The sequence below is a fragment of the Eubalaena glacialis genome, chromosome 1 (genome assembly GCF_028564815.1).
Source record: "Eubalaena glacialis isolate mEubGla1 chromosome 1, mEubGla1.1.hap2.+ XY, whole genome shotgun sequence".
Taxonomy (NCBI): Eukaryota; Metazoa; Chordata; class Mammalia; order Artiodactyla; family Balaenidae; genus Eubalaena; species Eubalaena glacialis.
In genome coordinates this window covers 110123010-110145499 of record NC_083716.1, presented here as the reverse complement: position 1 = coordinate 110145499, position 22490 = coordinate 110123010, and the positions used below count along the sequence as shown (strand labels likewise).

The 22490-nt window shown below is 41.6% G+C and overlaps 1 protein-coding gene across 1 annotated transcript in view; it reads left to right on the top strand.

Moving 5' to 3' along the window:
- Nucleotides 1-1131: 1131 nt before the first annotated feature.
- LOC133091363 (putative PRAME family member 26) overlaps nt 1132-22490 on the top strand; it is a 39270-nt gene continuing 17911 nt past the window's right edge. The window contains 5 exon segments of the mRNA XM_061190581.1: nt 1132-1220; nt 1641-1871; nt 1873-2205; nt 3246-3375; nt 3377-3634. Of these exon segments, the coding sequence (XP_061046564.1) occupies nt 1132-1220; nt 1641-1871; nt 1873-2205; nt 3246-3375; nt 3377-3634 (1041 nt within the window).

Sequence of the window (22490 nt, the reverse complement as noted above, 5' to 3'; positions counted from 1 at the left end):
TAGAAAGGTCTATCAAAGTCTCAAGCACTGAAGAAGAAAGGCAGAATCTTCTGGCTCTGGAGTCACCAGCTGGGTTCTCCACAGGGTCTGAGGTCTGACCACCCCACTAACCACAGCAGAGCAGTACGTTTCCAAGCTCAGATAAGGACACCCTCTTCATATCCATGGATAACTAATCTTGAAGGGTGTCATTTATCTCTGGATGGCACGGAGAGTTTTTAAAAGATCATTTCTTTCCGATGAACACATTTCAGGTTTTGGTTTTGCCTCTCAGTGTAGTTTTGCCTGAATCCCAAATATTTCGATTTGTACTTTGGCTGATATCATTTTAAATGTCATAACTAAGCAGATATTTTTAATGAAAAACGTCTGTTTGGAATTTTCTTTCTTGAAATTTAAAATACATATTTTGTGCACGAATGGCATTCATGTTAGGGGTATCTCCTCGTTTTTATCAGTCAGGTTAACTGCGGTAACTGAGAATGTAGGCTGTGTTGGTCGACATGACACTCCTCTTCCCACAGATTTAGGGCTCTAAGTGACAGTCTGAAAGTCCTCCCCAAATAACTATTGGAGTCAGCTTTCAGGCTCTTTGGTACCCACTTCCCAGTGGGACATTAATTAATCAGAGCAATGGATGGAAATGAATGGGCTAGTGGTTGCCTTTTTCCTCATCAGTATTTGTAAGATGCTTGTTCTGAATCCAGTAGGGAAAGAGTTATAGCTCTGTGACCACTGAGCCCAGAGTATAACATGGACTAAGTAGGGCACTTCCACCCCTGCCAGAGCAGTGACCTTGGCCCTGAGTAGATTCCTCTGAAGGATAGGGAGATAGTCTAAGGTGTACTCATGCTTGGCCTGAAATGAATGCCTTGTTCCCTGGCAGTTTCTACAGGATTCCCTTTGGCATAGAGTCAGGATGAGTGTCCGGGCCCCACCCAGACTCCTGGACCTGGCGGGAGTGAACCTGATGAGGGAAGAATCCTTGGCCTTTTCTGCTCTGGGGGATCTGCTCCCAGAGCTCTTCCCACCACTATTCATGAAGACCTTTGAAGGGAGACGCATTGAGACCCTGAAGGCCATGGTGCTAGCCTGACCCTTTGTCCACTGCCTCTGGGGAGCCTGATAGACATGCCTCATGTGGGGTACCTACAAGTAGTGCTGGAAGCACTTGACACCTTCCTCTCCCAAAAGGTTCACCCCAGGAGAGTCTGGTTCAGGTAGCCTGGGAAAATCCAGGGCATCCTGGATGAAACATCTGGAGCGAGGGTAAGTGGATGAAAAAGGGATGGACCAGAGGGTTCTGAAGATGGCAATGAAGAAGCTCAGAGGCCTTGGCTCACTATGGGAAATGCCTTCTGGAAGCATAAGAGTGCATACGATGCAGGGGAGCCTGAAAGAACATGCCACGCCTCCTCCCAGTGACACTTAAATTTACTAGAAGTGGATAATCAGAAAGGAGGGGAAGGGAATGAGAGATGGAGGAAAGTGAGGCAGAGAGGAAAAAGGGCAAGGCAGCAGGTGATGTCAGGAATCTAAAGTTACAGCATCAGTGGGCAGTCTGTTGTCACATTTTGAGGCTGTTTCTTCATTCTGTGTGGATTTTAATGCATCCCCACCAATCTCCTTTTTCCCTATAGGAGGTGCAAACGGCAGGTGCTAGATTTATGGGATATGGGCCAGGATTTCTGGATCATGTGCTCTGGAGCCAGCACTCATGGGTGCTCAAGCTCACAAATGGCACCAGCAGCTAAGCACAGGTCAATGACAAAGCAGCTGTTGGCTCCGTTGAGACTTTTCATAGATCTTTGCCTGAAGAAAAGGACCTTGGATAACTTCCTCACCTACCTCATTAGGTGGGTGGAGCAAAGTTTCCATACACCTGTGCTGTAAGAAGCTGAAGATCATTTCAATGCCCATAGAAAATATTATGAAGGTCCTGAGCATGGTGCAGCTGGACTATATCCAGGAGGTGGAAGTGAATTGCATTTGGCATTTGTCCACACTGGCCATGTTTGCTCCTTTCTTGGGTGAGATGAGTAATGTGCAGAGACTCCTTCTCTCCCACATCCACCTGTCTGCCTTTGAAGAGCAGGAGCAGCATCACGTGCAAATTATGTCTCAGTTCCTCAGGCTACCCCAACTCCACGATCTCCATCTGAAATCTCCCTCCTTCCTAGAAGGCTCCCTGGACCAGATGCTCAAGTGAGAGTGGACCACTGGCTGGGTAACACTGAACACGCGAAACATTGAAAACACTAAAATGTCAAACACACTGCCTTATTTGCTGCTCTATCCTGAAGTGTGGTATCCCATAACTAAACAAAACAAAGTAGGAGGCTAAACTAATACAGTGGCTCTTGAAAGGGACACCCTGCTAGGGAGGTACAGATTATAGACTGGGATGTTTGGATCTAGCAATGGGGAGTTCGTGATTTCTTTCTTAAGAAGAGGGGTCTATGTTCAACTGACTTAAAAAAATAGATAAGCAAAGAGGACGTTGAAGTGGGGAAACCACATCAGACCAGAGCATTTCTGAAGAAAACCTCTATGCTCACAAGGTTTGTGACCACAATGAGCCTGTCTTAAAATCCCTGTTTGTAAATGTTGTTTTGTGCTCCAGATAAGGTAATTAATATATAGGAAAAATATGATTCTGGAGACGGTTGTAATGGAGCAGAGCCCAAAGGATAATAAACAGTGATAGAAATTTTGTAGATGAGGTAGGAGTGTAGGTGAGCCCATGCAGACTGGCAACCAAAGTTGATGTTGTGGGATCTTGTACAGGTTGGTTCTTTATGCATGTCTCCCTAGAGCCTCACCTGGCCAGGGATATAGGCATCTGGAGCCCAAGCAAGGACTAAAGGAATCTGAGTTGAAATCAGTTTTTATCTCATCTCCCAGTACCAAAATTCAGTGATGTCCACACTTGACTGAGACTCTCTCAGGCTCTCCTCTGAGCAGGTTCCAGTGCATTCCATTATCTTCATTCATCCTCATAAAGAAGTGGAGTATGTTGTGCTCTCCTTGATAGATGAGGAAAGAGAGCTTTCAAGATTCTGTGAAGTGATTCAGCCACAGAGTGAAGGTTACAGGACTCAGCCTGGAATGAAACGAGGCAATCAGTGTATTGACCCTCATCAAATGGTCAGACTAACCTTGGCCCTGTAGAAATCATTTGTCTCTCACCTGGAGCTCACCTGGCACTTCAGTTTTCAAGAGCTAATATCTCAGTTTCTCCCCAGGTGCCTGACGACCACATTGGACAACCTCTTAATAATTAAAGAATCAGACTTGACCCATCTGTCCAAATGCCCGAAAATTGGTCAGCTAAAAGGCCTGGATCTGAGTGGTGTCAGGCTGACCAACTTTAGTCCTTGATCTCCTCCAAGTTCTGCTAGAGAAAGTTACAGCCACCCTCCAGGAACTGGACTTAGACCTGTGTGGGATCATGGACTCCCAATATGATGCCATCCAGCCTGCCTTGAGCCACTGCTCCCAGCTCAGGTCCTTCAGCCTGTGTGGGAATCTCCTTTCCATGGCTGTCATAGAGAAGATGTTGCTACACACCACTGGGCTGCCCTGTTTAAGTCAAGAGAGGTATCCTGCCCCTCAGGAGAGTTACAGCCCTCAGGTAGTCCCCTCGAAGGGAGACTTGCCCAGCTTGGGGCTAAGCTGTTTGAGATTCTGAGAAACTTAGGACAGCCCAGGACCATCTGGCTTAGCCTCAGCCCCTGTGCTCATTATAGTGATAACATATGCAATCACATAGAGCCCATTATATACTGCTGTTAATACTCATGTCTATTTGGTTGCCTCTATCAAAAGCTTTCTTCTGGGCACATGGAAACTGAAATCTAGGACATAGGTACATTATGAAGGGAAAACAAACCCACAGTTTCTGATATCTGCTCAATATGAATGGGAAAAGGAATGTTGATCCAGCATAGGTGCAAGATTGCACTGGAAATGTAGACTCTGGGAGATGATGAGACTTTTGGGAATATATGTTTATATAGTTAAATATGAACTTAAGTTTTTGGAAGTGGATACGGTTTCGAGGCCTACATGTTGGAGTTATCCCTAGGTGGCTAGCTGTAAAGCAATGGTCAGAAATAAAGAGACCCTCAGTGAAAACAGACTGCTGCCCTCCATGATATATTATTCTGTTACCCAGAATTAATGTCATATAAAATTAATTATCACAGTGACGATAAACAATGGGCCCCCAAATGAAGTCTCCCTGCTGAGGATTCAGGGGCTGGTGTTGTTGGATCAGGGTACAGAGTGGATATAGGGGCGGGGGGACATTAGACAAGAGGCACAGCTTCGTATTTCAACATTACCTCTTGAAATGAGAGTAATGGTGCACACAGAGCTTATGGGAGTTCTTGTAGAATCAATGAGATGATGCACATTGAAGGCTTGGTACTGGACCTGGCATATAGTAAGAGCTCATCAAATGGGTATTCTACTTCTATTTCCCTGCTAGTGGACACCCCCAGGGTTCATCATTCTCCAGGCTCACCCCCTATTCCTACATCAGCAAGGAAAGAAGGAAGTGCTCAACAGATACATGAGGCCACCAATGAATCATGATTCACCCAAGCTGCTCTTTTTTTCCCCCCTCAGGAAATGACTTTTTGTACTGCAAAACGGTGGTTCTCCCTCTCTCTTCCCAATTTCTGCCAAAAATAACCTTGCTAGCAACTCACTTCATGCCCTGGGCCTTCGGTTCTTCATCTGAGAAAAAAATTGTATCTGAGAATCCCTGGACACTGGAGTGGAATTGTAGGTAGTTCAGTTACTCCTGAATTTGGCTTTCATTTTGCATTTGCATTTTTTCCTGGACTAGCACTCCCACAGCTACTGATGAAGGCTGAGCTTTGTTGCATGTGGTTTCTTGGGACCCATGTCCTGAAGACACACTTTGGGGATCTTCCCACTTCTTGCCCACTGCATAATTGTTAGAACAGTTTCCATCTCTGTCTGGTACAAAATCCCAGCCTCAGGTCAAATTGCCTGGGTACTTTTCTCCATGAGACACAGATTCCACAAACTCGAAGGCCAAGTAGAAGTTGAGTGAAGAATTGCCGGTGTGGACCAGGGAGTCCTGGATGGCACAGGATTCAGCCTCATATATCCACGTTCTCTGTTGACATGCCCTTTTCTGTCCCTTTTCTTTCCCATCTGAGCCAAGTTGGGAGGGCTATAGCAAACGAAGAGTCCAAGGCTATTCATTGTCTGAGTTATTGGCAGAAAAGAAGAGGAGGCCTTTGTTTTTGCTATTGGGCTCTGCTATCCTCACGGGGCATGACAGATCCCCCTTCTTGTTTTCTGACTCTATTTAATTGTGGTTTCTGTGCATTCAATTTTTACATTTTCCACATTTGATCAAGATCTCTCTCTGTAAGCCTTGCTGACCAAGAGTCAAGTTTTCTGCTTTCAATAGCTTCTTGTCCCTGAATGCCAGGAAGGATCTTTCCTGAGTGTAGTGTCTTACATCAGAGGAAATGTGCAGAGACTGAAAACCTATTGCGATCACATTGCAGTAACAGAAAAATAAGAGGGAGAACTCGCTAGTACTTTTTGCCTAAACTTCAAATATTATCAAGATGATAAACAATGGAAGTCATCTGAAGCATTGTCATCATCAATGGTTTGGCAACAACCTTCCAACAAGCCTGTCTAAATATGTTGGGAACGTTGTCTTATCAGATATTTTCTGCTTCAATTCTGGGAAATTTAACTTTCAGTTCTCAAGATGATGTGCAGGTCTAGTCAGTGTTCACTGCTTTCTTTAGGTGAAGAAACGAGGAGTCTATTCCTTGGAGTTTGCCTGCACAAGGGTCAGTTAGCAATACTTGTTAGGGACCTTTCCAGTGAGGTTGAAGGGAGTCTTTCTGGAGGTGTCTTTTCCAATAGGTAAAATCTGTTGTAAGGTGTGATGCTTAAGATCTGTGTCTCCCAGGAGTACACTGTGTAAAGATCACTCCACCAAAACATAGTTATTTTTAATAAAAGCAATAAGGCATTTACATTACTGGAGTATCTCTCTTTTTATTAGTGTCTGGACAAAAGAGACAGGAGCCAAGTGCATTTGTCTCCTGTGACTATCCTAAAGAGTTACAGTATATGAGTTCCAAAAGAATGGATCTAAGATTTAGAAGGACTAACTGCAGTGCTTTTGGCCAAGGTATTTGGAGGGTCTCTACAAATTTTGCCAATTATTTCATAATAAAACCATTAGTGTATTTAACTCAACCAGAATTCAAGGGTTGTAAGCACAGTGAATATATTGTGAAACATGCCAAACAGTGCACTTGTTGAAGAACCTGACTAGTGAAATGAGTTCCTCCATCACTTTGAAATCTGAAAGGAGCACCTTAGGTAGGAAAAATCTTTTTCAAAGGGACTTTAGCCACAAAAGAGGCAATAGCCTGCCTGTAAAGGAAGCATTCTCAGTCCAGTGTGAAAATATACAGACCATGACTAAAAGCATGTTTATATCCGTGTAACCTGCCCAGGGCCATTCAGCAAGCAAACGGGTGAAGCAGAACATGAACTCAGTCTGTCTGACTAAATCCAATGCACGACACTGTTTTCTTGTCACAGTTTTGTAAATCTGTAATGTGTAGGTTGCAATAGAGGTTAATTGTTATGCTTTTTTTAATGGTGTAATTAATTTAAAGGTTTTGCAATTGAAATAATTCAAAAAAATTAAAAACCTTGAAGTTTTAAATCTACTAAGTAAAATTATTTTCATGGAGGTAGAAAATAAAAACCTTTTCCAAGTTCCACTATGAAGTAGATTTCCCTTATATAGTGGCAAAATCTGCCTTAAATTACCATAAAACTCTGTATTTGGAAAACAAGGTTTATTGGGCTTTTTCCTGCATATTTGTGATATGGGGTAGAGGAACAGTCTCTCACATTCATCTCCCTTCTTTTCCTTGTAGTACTCCCTGTTATCTATGGAAAGCCACACTTTCATCATTTCCAATCCATCTTCAGTGCCATGGTGGGTGTGTACCTCTTGTCTGACCTCTCAGAGCAGAGCATTCCTCTGCTCATAGGATGGATTCAGGGATGGGGATGTGATCCAGTCATGGTCAATCAACTGGATAGGCTTGTTCTGAAATTACTGTAAGAGAAGCATGTTCTCACATCTACTAGACTGAGAATATATGAGTCCAGGGCTGTTGCAGGCAAGCACTTGAAGTCTGAGAATAAATGAGATGGGAGGCAGAGGCAAGAAATGGAAAAAAACCAAAACATGAACCTTGAAAAAAAATTATTTGAGAACATAGATCAAGCAATGCCTGAAGTTGTATTCTTTCCTTTTTGCCATTTTTCATTGTAGTTAAAAGAGAAACAGAGAGGGCAGACAGCAGAAGCAAGAAGAACTACAATCCTGCAGCCTGTGGAACAAAAGCCACATTCACAGAAAGATAGACAAGATGAAAAGGCAGAGGGCTATGTACCAGATGAAGGAACAAGACAAAACCCCAGGAAAACAACTAAATGAAGTGGAAATAGGCAACCTTCCAGAAAAAGAATTCAGAATAATGACAGTGAAGATGATCCAGGACTTCAGAAAAAGAATGGAGGCAAAGATCGAGAAGATGCAAGAAATGTTTAACAAAGACCTAGAAGAATTAAAGAACAAACAAACAGAGATGACCAATACAATAACTGAAATGAAAACTACACTAGAAGGAATCAATAGCAGAATAACTGAGGCAGAAGAACGGATAGGTGACCTGGAAGACAGAATGGTGGAATTCACTGCTGCGGAACAGAATAAAGAAAAAAGAATGGCAAGAAATGAAGACAGCCTAAGAGAACTCTGGGACAACATTAAATGTAACAACATTTGCATTATAGGGGTCCCAGAAGGAGAAGAGAGAGAGAAAAGACCCGAGAAAATCTTTGAAGAGATTATAGTTGAAAACTTCCCTAACATGGGAAAGGAAATAGCCACCCAAGTCCAGGAAGCACAGAGAGTCCCATACAGGATAAACCCAAAGAGAAACACACCGAGACACATAGTAATCAAATTGGCAAAAATTAAAGACAAAGAAAAATTATTGAAAGCAGCAAGGGAAAAATGACAAATAACATACAAGGGAACTCCCATAAGGTTAACAGCTGATTTCTCAGCAGAAACTCTACAAGACAGAAGGGAGTGGCATGATATACTTAAAGTGATGAAAGAGAAGAACCTACAACCAAGATTACTCTACCTGACAAGGATCTCTTTCAGATTTGATGGAGAAATCAAAAGCCTTACAGACAAGCAAAAGCTAAGAGGATTCAGCACCACCAAACCAGCTCTACAACAAATGCTAAAGGAACTTCTCTAAGTGGGAAACACAGGAGAAGAAAGGGACCTACAAAAACAAACCCAAAACAATTAAGAAAATGGTCATAGGAACATACATATCGATAATTTCCTTAGACGTGAATGGATTAAAGACACAGGCTTGCTGAATGGGTACAAAAGCAAGACCCATATATATGCTGTCTACAAGAGACGCACTTCAGACCTAGGGACACATACAGACTGAAAGTGAGAGGATGGAAAAAGATATTCCATGCAAATGGAAATCAAAAGAAAGCTAGACTAACAATACTCATATCAGATAAAATAGACTTTATAATAAAGAATGTTACAACAGACAAGGAAGGACACTACATAATGATCAAGGGATCAATCCAAGAATAAGATATAATAATTATAAATATATATGCACCCAACATAGGAGCACCTCAATACATAAGGCAACTGCTAACACCTATAAAAGAGGAAATCAACAGTAACACAATAATAGTGGGGGACTTTAACACCTCACTTACACCAATGGACAGATCATCCAAAATGAAAGTAAATAAGGAAACAGAAGCTTTAAGTGACACAATAGACCAGACAGATTTAATTGATATTTATAGGACATTCCATCCCAAAACAGCAGATTACACTTTCTTCTCAAGTGTGCACGGAACATTCTCCAGGATAGAACACATCTTGGGTCACAAATCAAGCCACAGTAAATTTAAGAAAATTGAAATCATATCAAGCATTTTTTCTGACCACAACACTATGAGATTAGAAATGAATTACAGGGGAAAAAATTTAAAAAACAGAAACACATGGAGGCTAAACACTACATTACTAAGTAACCAAGAGATCACTGAAGAAATCAAAGAGGAAATCAAAAAATATCTAGAACCAAATGGCAATGAAAACACGATGATCCAAAACCTATGGGATGCAGCAAAAGCAGTTCTAAGAGGGAAGTTTATAGCTCTACAAGCCTACCTCAAGAAACAAGAAAAATCTCAAGTAAACAATCTAATGTTACACCTAAAGGAACTAGAGAAAGAAGAACAAACAAAACCCAAAGTTAGCAGAAGGAAAGAAATCATCAAGATCAGAGCAGAAATAAATGAAATAGAAACAGAGAAAACAATAGCAAAGATCAATAAAAATAAAAGCTGGTTCTTTGAGAAGATAAACAAAATTGATTAAACCGTTAGCCAGACTCATCAAGCAAAAGAGGGAGAGGACTCAAATCAATAAAATTAGAAATGGAAAAGGAGAAGTTACAACAGACACTGCAGAAATACGAAGCATCTTAAGAGACTACTACAAGCAACTCTATGCCAATAAAATGGACAACCTGGAAGAAATGGACAAATCCTTAGAAAGGTATAACCTTCCAAGACTGAACCAGGAAGAAATAGAAAATATGAACCAACAAATCACAAGTAATGAAATTGAAACTGTGATAAAAAATCTTCCAACAAACAAAACTCCAAGACCAGATGGCTTCACAGGTGAATTCCATCAAACATTTAGAGAAGAGCTAAAACCCATCCTTGTCAAACTTTTCCAAAAAAGTGCAGAGGAAGGAACACTCCCAAACTCATTCTATGAGGCCACCACCACCCTGATCCCAAAACCAGACAAAGATACTACAAAAAAAGAAAATTACAGACCAACATCACTGATGAATATAGATGCAAAAATCCTCAACAAAATACTAGCAAACAGAATCCAACAACTCATTAAAAGGATCATACACCATGATCAAGTGGGATTTATCCCAGGGATGCAAGGATTCTTCAATATATGTAAATTAATCAATGTGATAAACCATATTAACAAACTGAAGAATAAAAACCATATGATCATCTCAATAGATGCAGAAAAAGGTTTTGACAAAATTCAACACCCATTTATGATAAAAAACTCTCAGGAAAGTAAGCATAGAGGGAACCTACCTCAACATAATAAAGGCCAGATACGACAAACCCACAGCAAATATCATTCTCAATGGTGAAAAACTGAAAGCATTTCCTCTAAGATCAGGAAAAAGACAAGGATGTCCACTCTCACCACTATTATTCAACATAGTTTTGGAAGTCCTAGCCACGGCAATCAGAGAAGAAAAAGAAATAAAAGGAATACAAATTGGAAAAGAAGAAGTAAAACTGTCACTGTTTGCAGATGACATGATACTATACATAGAGAATGCCTAAAGATGCCACCAGAAAACTACTAAAGCTAATCAATGAATTTGGTAAAGTTGTAGGATACAAAATTAATGCACAGAAATCTCTTGCATTCCTATACACTAATGATGGAAAATCTGAAAGAGAAATTATGGAAACACTCCCATTTACCATTGCAACAAAGAGAATAAAATACCTAGGAATAAACCTACCTAGGGAGACAAAAACCTGTATGCAGAAAACTACAAGACACTGATGAAAGAAATTAAAGTTGATACCAACAGATGGAGAGATATACCATTTTCTTGGATTGGAAGAATCAATGTTGTGAAAATGACTATACTACCCAAAGCAATCTACAAATTCAATGCAATCCTTATCAAATTACCAATGGCATTTTTTACGGAACTAGAACAAAAAAATGTTAAAATTTGTATGGAGACACAAAAGACCCCGAATACCCAAAGCAGTCTTGAGGGAAAAAAATGGAGCTGGAGGAATCAGACACCCTGTCTTCAGACTATACTACAAAGCTACAGTAATCAAGACAATATGGTACTGGCACAAAAACAGAAACATAGATCAATGGAACAAGATAGAAACCCAGAGATAAACCCACGCACCTATGGTCAACTAATCTATGACAAAGGAGGCAAGGATATACAGTGGAGAAAAGACAGTCTCTTCAATAAGTGGTGCTGGGAAAACTGGACAGCTACATGTAAAAGAGTGAAATTAGAACACTCCCTAACACCATACACAAAAATAAACTCAAAATGGATTAGAGACCTAAATGTAAGACCGGACACTACAAAACTCTTAGAGGAAAACATAGGAAGAACACTCTTTGACATAAATCACAGCAAGATTTTTTTTGATCCACCTCTTAGAGTAATGGAAATAAAAACGAAAATAAACAAATGGAACCTAATGAAACTTCAAAGCTTTTGCACAGCAAAGGAAGCCATAAAAAAGATGAAAGACAACCCTCAGCATGGGAGAAAATATTTGTAAATGAATCAATGGACAAAGGGTTAATCTCCAAAATATATAAACAGCTCATGCACCTCAATATTAAAGAAACAAACAACCCAATCCAAAAATGGGCAGAAGACCTAAATAGACATTTCTCCAAAGAAGACATACAGATGGCCAAGAAACACACAAAAAGCTGCTCAACATCACTAATTATTAGAGAAATGCAAATCAAAACTACAATGAGGTATCACCTCACACCAGTTACAATGGGCATCATTAGAAAATCTACAAACAACAAATGCTGGAGAGGGTGTGGAGAAAAGGGAACCCTCTTGCACTGTTGGTGAGAATGTAAATTGATACAGCCACTATGGGGAACAGTATGGAGTTTCCTTAAAGAACTAAATATAGAATTACCATATGATCCAGCAATCCCACTACTGGACATATACCCAGAGAAAACCATAATTCAAAAAGATACATACACCCCAATGTTCATTGCAGTACTATTTACAATAGCCAGGTCATGGAAGCAACCTAAATGCCCATCGACAGACGAATGGATAAAGAAGTTGTGGTACATATATACAATGGAATATTACTCAGCCATAAAAAGGAATGAAACTGGGTCATTTGTAGGGACGTGGATTGATCTAGAGACTGTCATACAGAGTGAAGTAAGTCAGAAAGAGAAAAACAAGTATCGTATATTAATGCATATATGTGGAACTTAGAAAAATGGTACAGATGAACCGGTTTGCAGGGCAGAAATTGAGACACAGATGTAGAGAACAAACGTATTGTCCCCAAGGGGGGGAAAGCAGCCGGGGTGGGGTGGGGGAGTGTGATGAATTGGGCGATTGGGATTGACATGTATACACTGATGTGTATAAAATTGATGACTGATAAAAAAAAAAAGAAATCTCATGGTTTTTTTCAGAACATAACTTGGGGTCTTCAGTAAATTCCATATAAGAAAAAAAAAAAAAGTCAGGCACAAAATATTTGAATTATTTTGTCATTGATATATCTTGAGCTGTACCACAAAGTACCAATCCTTTTACTACTGAGATTAAGTTTTTCTCAACCCCAACTTTCCTTTTGTGAGAATATCTTTCTTCTCTGAAAAATGAGAACATTCCCTGGGTTCCCTCAGATCCAAGGGCCAGTCCTGGTTGATATCCCTCCAAGGAGAGAAAATGAGAAGCATGCTCAGTACCTGAGGATAACGTGCCCTTTAGTCATAACATTGCCCACATTGCTACTGGCAGTTTCAGGAGTTAGTGATTGAAAGTGTCAGGAAAATATCCAGCCTGGAAAGAGTTTCCCTAGATGCAGGAGAAAAGGGCGAAGCTCTTCTTCCTCAATGTGATACTTAAATATTATCACTGCATGTCAATACAGACAGGGGCTTAGAGTGCCAAAATGCTTTAGAACCACTATACCCTTGTATGAAGTCACAAGATCACAAGATTTACAAGATTACAAGAATTACAAGATTGAGTGTCCGCAAGACCATCTTCAGGTTCAATGGTTCTCTAGGACTCACAGAACTCAGTGAAAACTGTTATTCTCACAGTATATATCATTATAGTAAAAGAATCCAGCTTAATTTCAGCCAAAGGAAGGCAGACATGGGGTAGAGGTGAGGAGACTTCCAAACGCAGAGCTTCTAGTATTTCTTTTCCCAGTGAAGTCTCTGACAGCATAAACTTTCCTGGTAACGATGTACAGCAACACACACAGAATATTCCCAACCAGAAAATTCACATGAGCCTTGGTGTTTAGAGTTGAGACTTCAGCACATAGACATAATCAAACATCAACCACATGGCTGAACTTTTGTTTCTAGCCCCACTGGAGGTGGAGCTGATACCTTGTGACCCAAAACCCCCCACCATAAATCACATTGTTAGACCACCTGGCATGGCCCAAGGCCCCCAGGCAAAAAAATGATACTCTTATGAGACAGGATATTCCAGGGGCTTAGAGATTACCTCCCAGGTGCCAAGGGCAAAGGCCAGACCTCTCTTTGGGCAAAGCTAAATTCTTCACCAGAAGCATTGGCTTAATGCTTGTGTGCTTCGGTGTGCGTGCGTGTGCACACACACACACCACTCTGGAGGTGTGCCCAAAGTACCAAGGTGACTGGACTAGAATGAATTCAACCATGAACCACATAATGTATCCAGAGTTAAACCTTCTTTAAGATCATGGATGGAGAGAGAGAGAGAGAGAGAGACTGAGAGAGAGAGTGCCTTTCTTGGGTCTAAAACGTCAGTTACAGTTTTTCTCACTGATCGTTGACAAAGCTGGAATTCTGTAGCAAACATGGGGAGTATGAGTATGTGGGTGGGGTGGGCTCAGAGGGGCTGGGCAGTCAAGATAATAACCGCCCCCCCAATCCACATAGTCCCCAGTAGACCATGATGCATCATCATACAGTCTGACCTAGATATTCTCCCAAAACAGTAGGTTTCGGAGCTCATACAATTTTCCTGGTAACATTCAGAGCAGTATATATTTTCTATGATGAATCAGCTCTCTACTACACTATACACTGTGGCAGGCAGCATTACCCTCTGCATTTTGTACTACTTTATTCTTCATCCCAAATAGTGCTGCTATTCTAAAATAACATTCACATTCAGTTCGTGCATAAAAGTGCACCTACCTCACTTTTCACCCTGTGTTATATGTGCAAATAATGCACCTGACAACCATTCTAAGATATTAATAGCAATCCAGAAATTATCCCTGTTTGCCACCCCAGGCATGCTATTTACCATCAAATAGGTATTGGAAAGTTTGCAGACCACACTTCTCCACTGCCAGGGAAGAATTGGCACCACCACCAACTACTCTGATTCTGTGTTAGAATAAAAAACACCCAGAGCTCCAAGTCCCATTAACAGGCAACCTTGATCACAATAAATAGTGAAAACTGCAAGCCCTAAAATGAGGGAGGTGAGGAAATTCCAGACTGGTTGATTAAGATTACATTTCTGGGGAAGCTGGAAACTGCAGTTAGTTTAGGTATTAAAGCTAGGTTTGGTATCATGAATTTAACATAACTGTTGCAATCTTGGGCCTAGGGTTTTTCTCTTTAACAAGGTCCACCTGGGCTCATAACTCACCCACATGTCTTCCATTGCATTCTGTTACTCAAAGCAAGATTCAAATGATGGGAAGGTAGATTCCACTCTTAAAAGAAAAGGCCAAAAATTAACCCGGCACTGGGGCGTGAGTGACACAATTGTGGCACACAGGACACAGTTTTGCCAGCAGTTGACCAGAATCCATTGTATACCAGCAAGAAATGGGCTATTTTATATCTTTGGCATGAATTCCTATTGAACACATAGATCTGAATTACTGAACATTGAATTATCCACACAGCACTCTGAAGGGAATCTTTGTAGAGAAGAATACTATTCTTTACTCTGGAATGAATTCTACCAAGTTTAATTCCAGAAATCACCCAAGTACTCCAGATATTTTCTGGCCTCCTGACTTACTAGGAAATCTTCAAACCTAAAGGGGTTGAAGGACAAAGGAGAGTGGGACACTGAGGAAGGAGACCTGAACTTAGTAGTTAAAGCAGAGCACAATGATATTTGTCCTTAATGGCAAGCAGAGTCCTTTCCTTACAAAAATAATGTAAATGCCTACTAGAAGGGATTCCACCAAGCTGCCTAAAATATTGATAAACGGATGCATTCAGTTATGCAGAAATTCCTTTGTGTAAGAAATGCCATACCAGGAGGAGGCTGTAAAATTATTAATCAGCCCAGTTGTTTCCAGATTCAGAGCAATAAGAAGGCTGGATTCCCACGGCAATATTTTCTCATGGAAGGTTCCCGTCATATTCCCATTGCAATGTTGTTGAAGCCAGGTTCGAGTGCCTGATGCACAGTGAGGCTGAACAAACTGGAACGTAGGAGTTAGCAGCAGAGAAAGGTTTATTAGTCAAGGAGGCGCCTACCCAGATGATGGGAGACTTACACTCATCTCAAATCTATCTTGCTGGCTGGCTGGGGTGCAAGGTTTTTAGAAGTAAAAAGGTAAAGTGGGGGGAGTCTTTGCAATTTCAGCTTCCTGATAAGGCCTCCGATGCAGACTTCCCGGCACCATCTGTGACTCAATGTGTCAGTGGTGATTGTGATTGATCTATGTGTTCCTGCAAAGCAAACCAGTAAATCATGATCTTGTCATCCCTTAACTTCTCTCTAGAAGAAACGAAGGCAATGGTCGAGATATTTTATTATTTTTTATTTATTATTATTCCTGATGGCTCAGGAGTTTCAGTTCTTAATCCACCCTCCCTGGGTCAATTTTAAGTCTGCTTCGGGCCAGCCGGTTGAAGCCATGGGACATTATCTTGATAGTTTGGGGTCATAAATCAAGGCATGAGTTAGTTAACAATCATGGAAAAGATTATGTTGGACATGCTTCTCGTTTGTTTCTGCGTTCCCTCACTTCCCTAGTTAGTAACTGAATCTGCTCTTTGGAACTCAGGGAAGGTCTAGGAGACTAAAGTCTTTCCACAAACACGAGGCAGGCAGAGGACATGAGGGCAGGGTGGTCTGTTCTGGGAAGGCCCCATAAGATTCTGCTGGGCTACAATATAATATAATTTGCATTGATAAGAAAGAATAAATTTTATTTCTAAATATGATTTAAATAAGCTGCATTACTGTTATTCCAAACTACATTCCTTTCCTTAATACCTCTGTTAGGAAAGAGTTTCTAGGAAGAGAGGACTTTAACCTCAATAAATTTCTCATTCAGAAATAAAATATTTGTACGTTGTATTTTATCCTGGTAAACATAATATCCTTGCCCTCTGGTTCTTTTGAATCTTAAGTAGAAAAGTTACTACTAAAATCTGACTAGGGCATAGTTCACTCTCAAGTTCACTGAAAAGGCAAGGATGGCAAAGGGTATAACGATTCTAGGTTGTGTGCTTTACACTGCTCAAGTCATTTTTATTTCTTTCCATCCTGTCTTATCAAACATGGGTACTGAAAATAAGAAATTTCAGTAACCAACTTCATTTTACGAGAATATATATATATATATGATATGATACTGGGATTTTTCTAAAAACAGAGCAATTCCATCCTCTGTTAGAAAAACAGTGTAACATCAAGACCAAAGTTTTTTACTGGCTATTTATAGTTGCAGAAGAAGAAAACTTTAGTCAGTAGGGACCTAAAACTGAGGAAAGCTGTATTCAAGGGATTGCTTTTCTGAAAAAGAAAGGGGATAGATATCAGACTCAGCATTTTATTTTGTTACCACTAAAAAGCTTTGAAATATAATATCCTCTGAAGGTTCCTGGAAGAAAACTTTTCCAGGAATTTTTTTCCTCACATTTTTCCTTTCAGATCTGACAAGGTCTTCAAATTCTAAATAAGGAAGCATTCATACTACTGTAACAGAGCAGGGCCCTATGGGGCCTTCCCAGGACAGACCCCACCCCATCCCATGTCCTCCACCTGCCTCTCATCTGTAGAAAAACTTTAGTCAAAAAATAAATTTAATCAGAGAAATGAGAAAATGAAGAAACAAATGAAAACTGTCCAACAAGAAAAAACAGTAATAGTTTAGCCATTAAACAAAGTCAAGGACATTTAGTTTCTCTTCAAGGGCTGTGGAGATAATATTCTGAGCCATACCCTTTGAGCTGTTTTGCAGATACTGAAACCCCCACCAAGTGGAAGAAGTTAACTACATGATGATCAGACTATAGCCATGACATAAACTGCCCCATCTTACACAAATCCAAGAACTGGCCTAAAGGAAATGAGAACAAACCGACCTTGGAGTTGAGGATTAACTGTACTTAAAACAGCAAGATGATGCTGATCAGACCACTGCATGATCAATTTCAAGATGATGGTCAGGGCTGACTGTGCTGCTTGGCACATAGGCTCCTCCCTCCACCTGTGCACCCCTGAAACTCCCCTTTAAAAGCTCTTGTCCCCTGATGGGCTGTGAGTAGTTGGTTCTTTGGGACATGAGTCCACCTTCTCCCAGGATTGCTGTCTTCTTTCAAAAAGCTATCTTTCCTTCTACCCAACACTTGTTTCTCAATATTGGATTCTTGAGCAATGAACAATGAAACCTGAGTTCAGTAACACTACTTTGTCACACCAGGAGACCAAAGGAACATATATTGTTAATGAAATGCAAAATTCTCTTCAACAACAGAATGGAAGCAGCCCATAGCCAGACAGCAAACAATCCAGAGATACCTGTAGACAAAGGCTGCCCTCTCAGATAAGCAGAGACAAATGGGTCACATGCCCTGAGCTATGGGCTGAGTCAGGGTAGAGGAAGGGAGTCAGGACAAGCCCATGGTGCAAGCCCTGCAGAAATAGGAGGCCAAGGCAGCCATTAAATAAAGACTTTCTCACTGTGATGGGGGATCATGTGCTTCTTATTTCTGAATGGAGACTTTAAAATATGCAGTTTTTTTCTGTTTTTGTTGTTAGCATTTCCTTCAATATGGCCCTTCCTCTGGTTAGTAAGAGGAATTGCCTCCATGTTGCCTTGAAGAAAATTAGGTTGCTATCACAAGAATTCAAGGAGAAAGAAAACGTCTGATGTTCTGCTATTTTGTATTTTCAAAATGGGCTTTTTAAGTCCAGCTCAGATGGTTATTTTGAAAGGCAATCCCTTTAATTTGAAAGAGATAAAATTTGCTGAATGAAGACAAAGCCCTAGAAAATAAGAATGAGAAGCCTCTGACAGAAGTGGTGATACCCTGCCAAGGAATAGGAGTGAGAGAACAGAGAATGACACAGACCACCCTGTCCCAGGAGAAGAGACACGATTCATTCTGCCTGAGAGAGGAGAGGAGGGTGAACTGAGGGCTGATCTTGGAGGTATTTATAGGTTCAGGGATGAGGGGACCCTACCTGGGTTTGCTGATGGGGGATCAGAATCAGCATGGAGACACAGCATCCCTCACCAGCAGAGTAGGAGGGGCGGATAATGAGAACAAAAGGGAATGAAAAGTCATTTCAAAAATCCTTTTTGGACTTAAACTTTGTAAAAGACTGGAACCCAGTTTCAGAAGGGAAGGGAAGTTCAGCAGTGGCAAATGAGGCCCAGTGCTGGCTTGGGACTCATCTGGAGGAAATACTCTGAAGTAGAGCCTAGAATCCATGTGAAGGCTGGAAAGAGAGCCCATGGCTGGCAATGAGCACCCAGAGCCAGAACAAGAGCTCCTGCGAGACTGATGGGCTGGAGTAGTCTCCATAGCACCCACTTCCCCTTCACATCAGCTGATGCCCACAGGCTGGATAATGACTCTCAGGGGAGGAAGGCTTGGCTGGAGGTTTAGCCAGGGAGGGAGCCCACGGGTTTCTCACTGCATTAATGACAGCTGCTCATCTTCTGGGGCTGCCAGGTCATCTGAAATGTTTCTGTTGGAGGGAAATTCTGCCTGAACTTATGGCTGAGGCCTGAGCTTTCTTGATCGAGACAGGAAAGTTGGTGGGTCTGTGCTGGAAGGAAGCAGATCCTGCTGAGAAATTAAGAAAACTGGGGATGAGCATGGTGGGATGAAGAAGTGATTCTATTCTGCACCCCTTAGAAGGGGGGGTTCACCTAAGTGACAGATGCATTTGGATGGGCACACAAGTCTACTCAGGGGAGGATAGAATGGGAATAATTTTTACTTTTTAAATACTAAACTGAAGTCTCTAGGCCCTACATGGTGCTCCAGAGATAAGTGTCATGTGGAATCTACGTTTGTGCTTGGGAATCTGCTGAGGCCCTTTGGGGTTGCCCTGAGTGGACTCACCCTACTTCACATGGCAGTATAGCCCCCAGGTCCCTGCAAACAGGGCGTCCATCTAACTCAGAAGAGGCTGATGTTACTGAAGGAGTCCCCAACCCCTGTCCTTGGATGAGACTCGCCCACTGGCAGGTGTCTCAGTCATGTGACAATGGGGAGGATGTACTGTTTTTTCGCTTCACTGTACTGTACTCTGTCTTAACTTTATTTAGATTTAAGTTTTGGTAAAGACTATGGAGAATGAAATAAAATCAGGAATAAGTGGAGTGGGCACCTCTTTGCACCTGCTCCACTTCCTTTCTGGAATTTAAAAAAAATCCAATTGGGCCAATGCCTGAGATAAAATTTGGAATATCTGGTATAATCACCATTAAATGTCTACTTTCCATGGGCTGAAAGTGACCTGCATCCCACATGTGCAAATTAAGGCAGATGAACTGGCTCATGTGTGACCCATGTAATGGCAGCAGTAAGAGCAGGAATGGAATCAATGAGGGTTAATTACCAGGTGTGATTTCTTATTTCAATTCCATGAGTCTCTTAGAATTTTGTGAGTGGCTTAAACTTCAAGTGTCATTGCTGACCTGAGAAGTTGTGTGAATTGTACTTTATCAATGGGGGAATGGACATGGGAGAGATGAATCCAAGGTCAACAGTACCCAGAAGTGTCATTAGCTATAGACAGATCCAGAAACAGATACCAGATCATTGTTGGCTCTTTCAAAGCATGTATTAGCTGCTTGGATGCCTGATATGTTAGCGCTGCCCACCTAGACTTTAAATGCAGCCTTACCCACCTAGGTATCTGTTGGCCTTATAAGTGAGGAGGTGGCTGAGTGGTGTTTGGGCAGTGACTTGGATTCTAATTTAGCAAGCACCCTTTGCTGTGGGCTTGGTGAAGTGCAGCTCCTCAATACACAGTATTCTCTTTCTTCCTGGTCTGTTTCTGGATCCTTGTGACTATTTAGGTTCCACAAGTTTCATCTTTAGCAGCATCCTGTGCTTTTACCACAAACCACTAAAGATCACCTCCTTTCAAGGGGTCTCCTGCTTCTCCATCATCTGTGCTGGCCTAAGACTGCCCCCTGCCCAATGGCCCTTTCCAAGCCCTTTCCTTCTGACTCTCTCATGGCTAATACTCTGACCCACCAAATGTGAGACCTCCTCTTTCTGTTCCCCACTCAGGGTGAGCCTTCTACTTCCGGGTGTGATTTTCCCTTGATAGTTTCTGTCTATAGCCACCACCAGGACCAAGCACATGGGACTCCTTTCCATTCAACACTCAGCTCTGCTGGGGGCTCTGGGGCTGACTATCACATGGATATTGGGCTGGGGATTACACTGTGAATGCATCGGCCTTGGAAGGTCATATACATCCCTTTTGAATTTTTTTAAATGTAATGTGGAGATACCTAGTTGATCCAGCTGCTATCTTCATATATAGAATTCATAGATTTCTTCAAAGTAGGCAAACATCAGTGGCACAGTCTAACCATAAAGAAAGTTAAAGGCTCCATGGGCACCATGCAACAACCAGAAAAGAGAAGCTTTGATGAAAATCAAGGCAAGAACAGTGGTACTCCTCTTCTATCCAGCAGACAGAACTGTAATCAGCTCCTCACGGATTTAAACCTGCTCCTTTGGGTGCTCCTCTTGTCAGTCTTTTGTTTTCCCTGGTCTTTGGTGACACCAGGGGCCTCCTCATGCTGAGGAGGGTCCCTACACTTAAGAATCCTGGCCTGATTGTGAAGGGGACCCACATAGAGAATTGTGTGGGCAGCTTAGGCCAGTCTTGGGCTCTGAGGAGACTGGCTTGTCTCCTTAGCTTCCTCTCTCTGTGCAGTTCTTGTCACAGAGCACTGGGACATATGGGGACAAGGTCCATGGTGGGCTTAAAGCAGAGGGGCCAAGGAAGCTGTTTAGTTGGCCTTTCATGCAGACCTTAAGGCAGAGAGGAGACAGGAGCCTTGGAGCTTCTTCTGCTCAGTTAGGCAGATTCCCCAGAGTGGGCATTTCCCTGGAACCCATTGTGATGACAGGTGACTGAATCACAAAGATTTTGATGTCCTGCTTCTCTTGAATACTGATTATTTGGTTGAGAGTAAGAGAATATGAAAAATTATTTTACATACTCATGGATATCATACAGATCTCAAGGGTAGAAATTATTGCTTAGCTTAATAATTGACTAAAACAAAAACTAAACTCATTAATTATGATCACCATTTCCACTGCTCTGCCATAGTTTCTCTGCATCAGGCTTCTTTCCTGGCAGGAGCAGTAGAGATGTAATATTATAATTAACCTAGTTTCACACACATGCATTTCTGTGCTGTAGAAAAACAGCACATGTTTTCATTTATTCATAACCAAATTTGTTCTGATTGGTAATTAATGTGGGCTGGTTCTGTGTTCCTATGACCTTTTACCTCTACCTCTCCTGTGATGCAGAACTCCCTTGACTTTGCAGTGATAGTCAGCCATATGGCTCATGTCCCCACTGCATTGAAAGCTCTTTGAGGGCACGTTGATATATGTCATCTTAGCATCTCCCACAGAATCTGGGTTGGGAGTTGACAATATGGACAAACAGGAGAGGAGGAGTTTCTAGGGGAAGTTTAGCTGAGAGTTCTTAAAAGCGCACCAAGCCAAGGGGAGAAAAAGAGGCACCAACAGTAGAGGTGAGGTCAAGAGCAAGAAACACTGGGTCATGCATCGACCTGCATCACCACGATGAGTGTAAGGGGCTTGTGAAGATGGCATGAAGTAGAGAAAGAGGATCAGGGGAATGAAGGAAAAATCGAGAGGGTCAGGGAACTCAATTCAATTCCTTAACATGGGGCAAGTGGTCAGCTGAAAGGGGCCACATGACACCACCCAGTGCTGGTGTGTTCCTGACTCCTAGTGGAGAATTACTAGACGGATAAACAGAAGAATGAATATTCATTCTTCACACTGGTCGTTTTTGATAAGTAGAGTTATACATTTTGCTGAGTTGGCAGGATTTAACCTGGACAGAGCTGTATGGAATGTAAAGTTATCTTATTTCTCGAGATATTTTTACTTCACTTCTATTGTACTTGATATAATAACCATAGCTATCCAGGCTATTATGCCACAATAGACTACTTGATCAGTTCCAAGCTCTGATTTTTCTTTGCTCTGTGACATAGACACATTATAA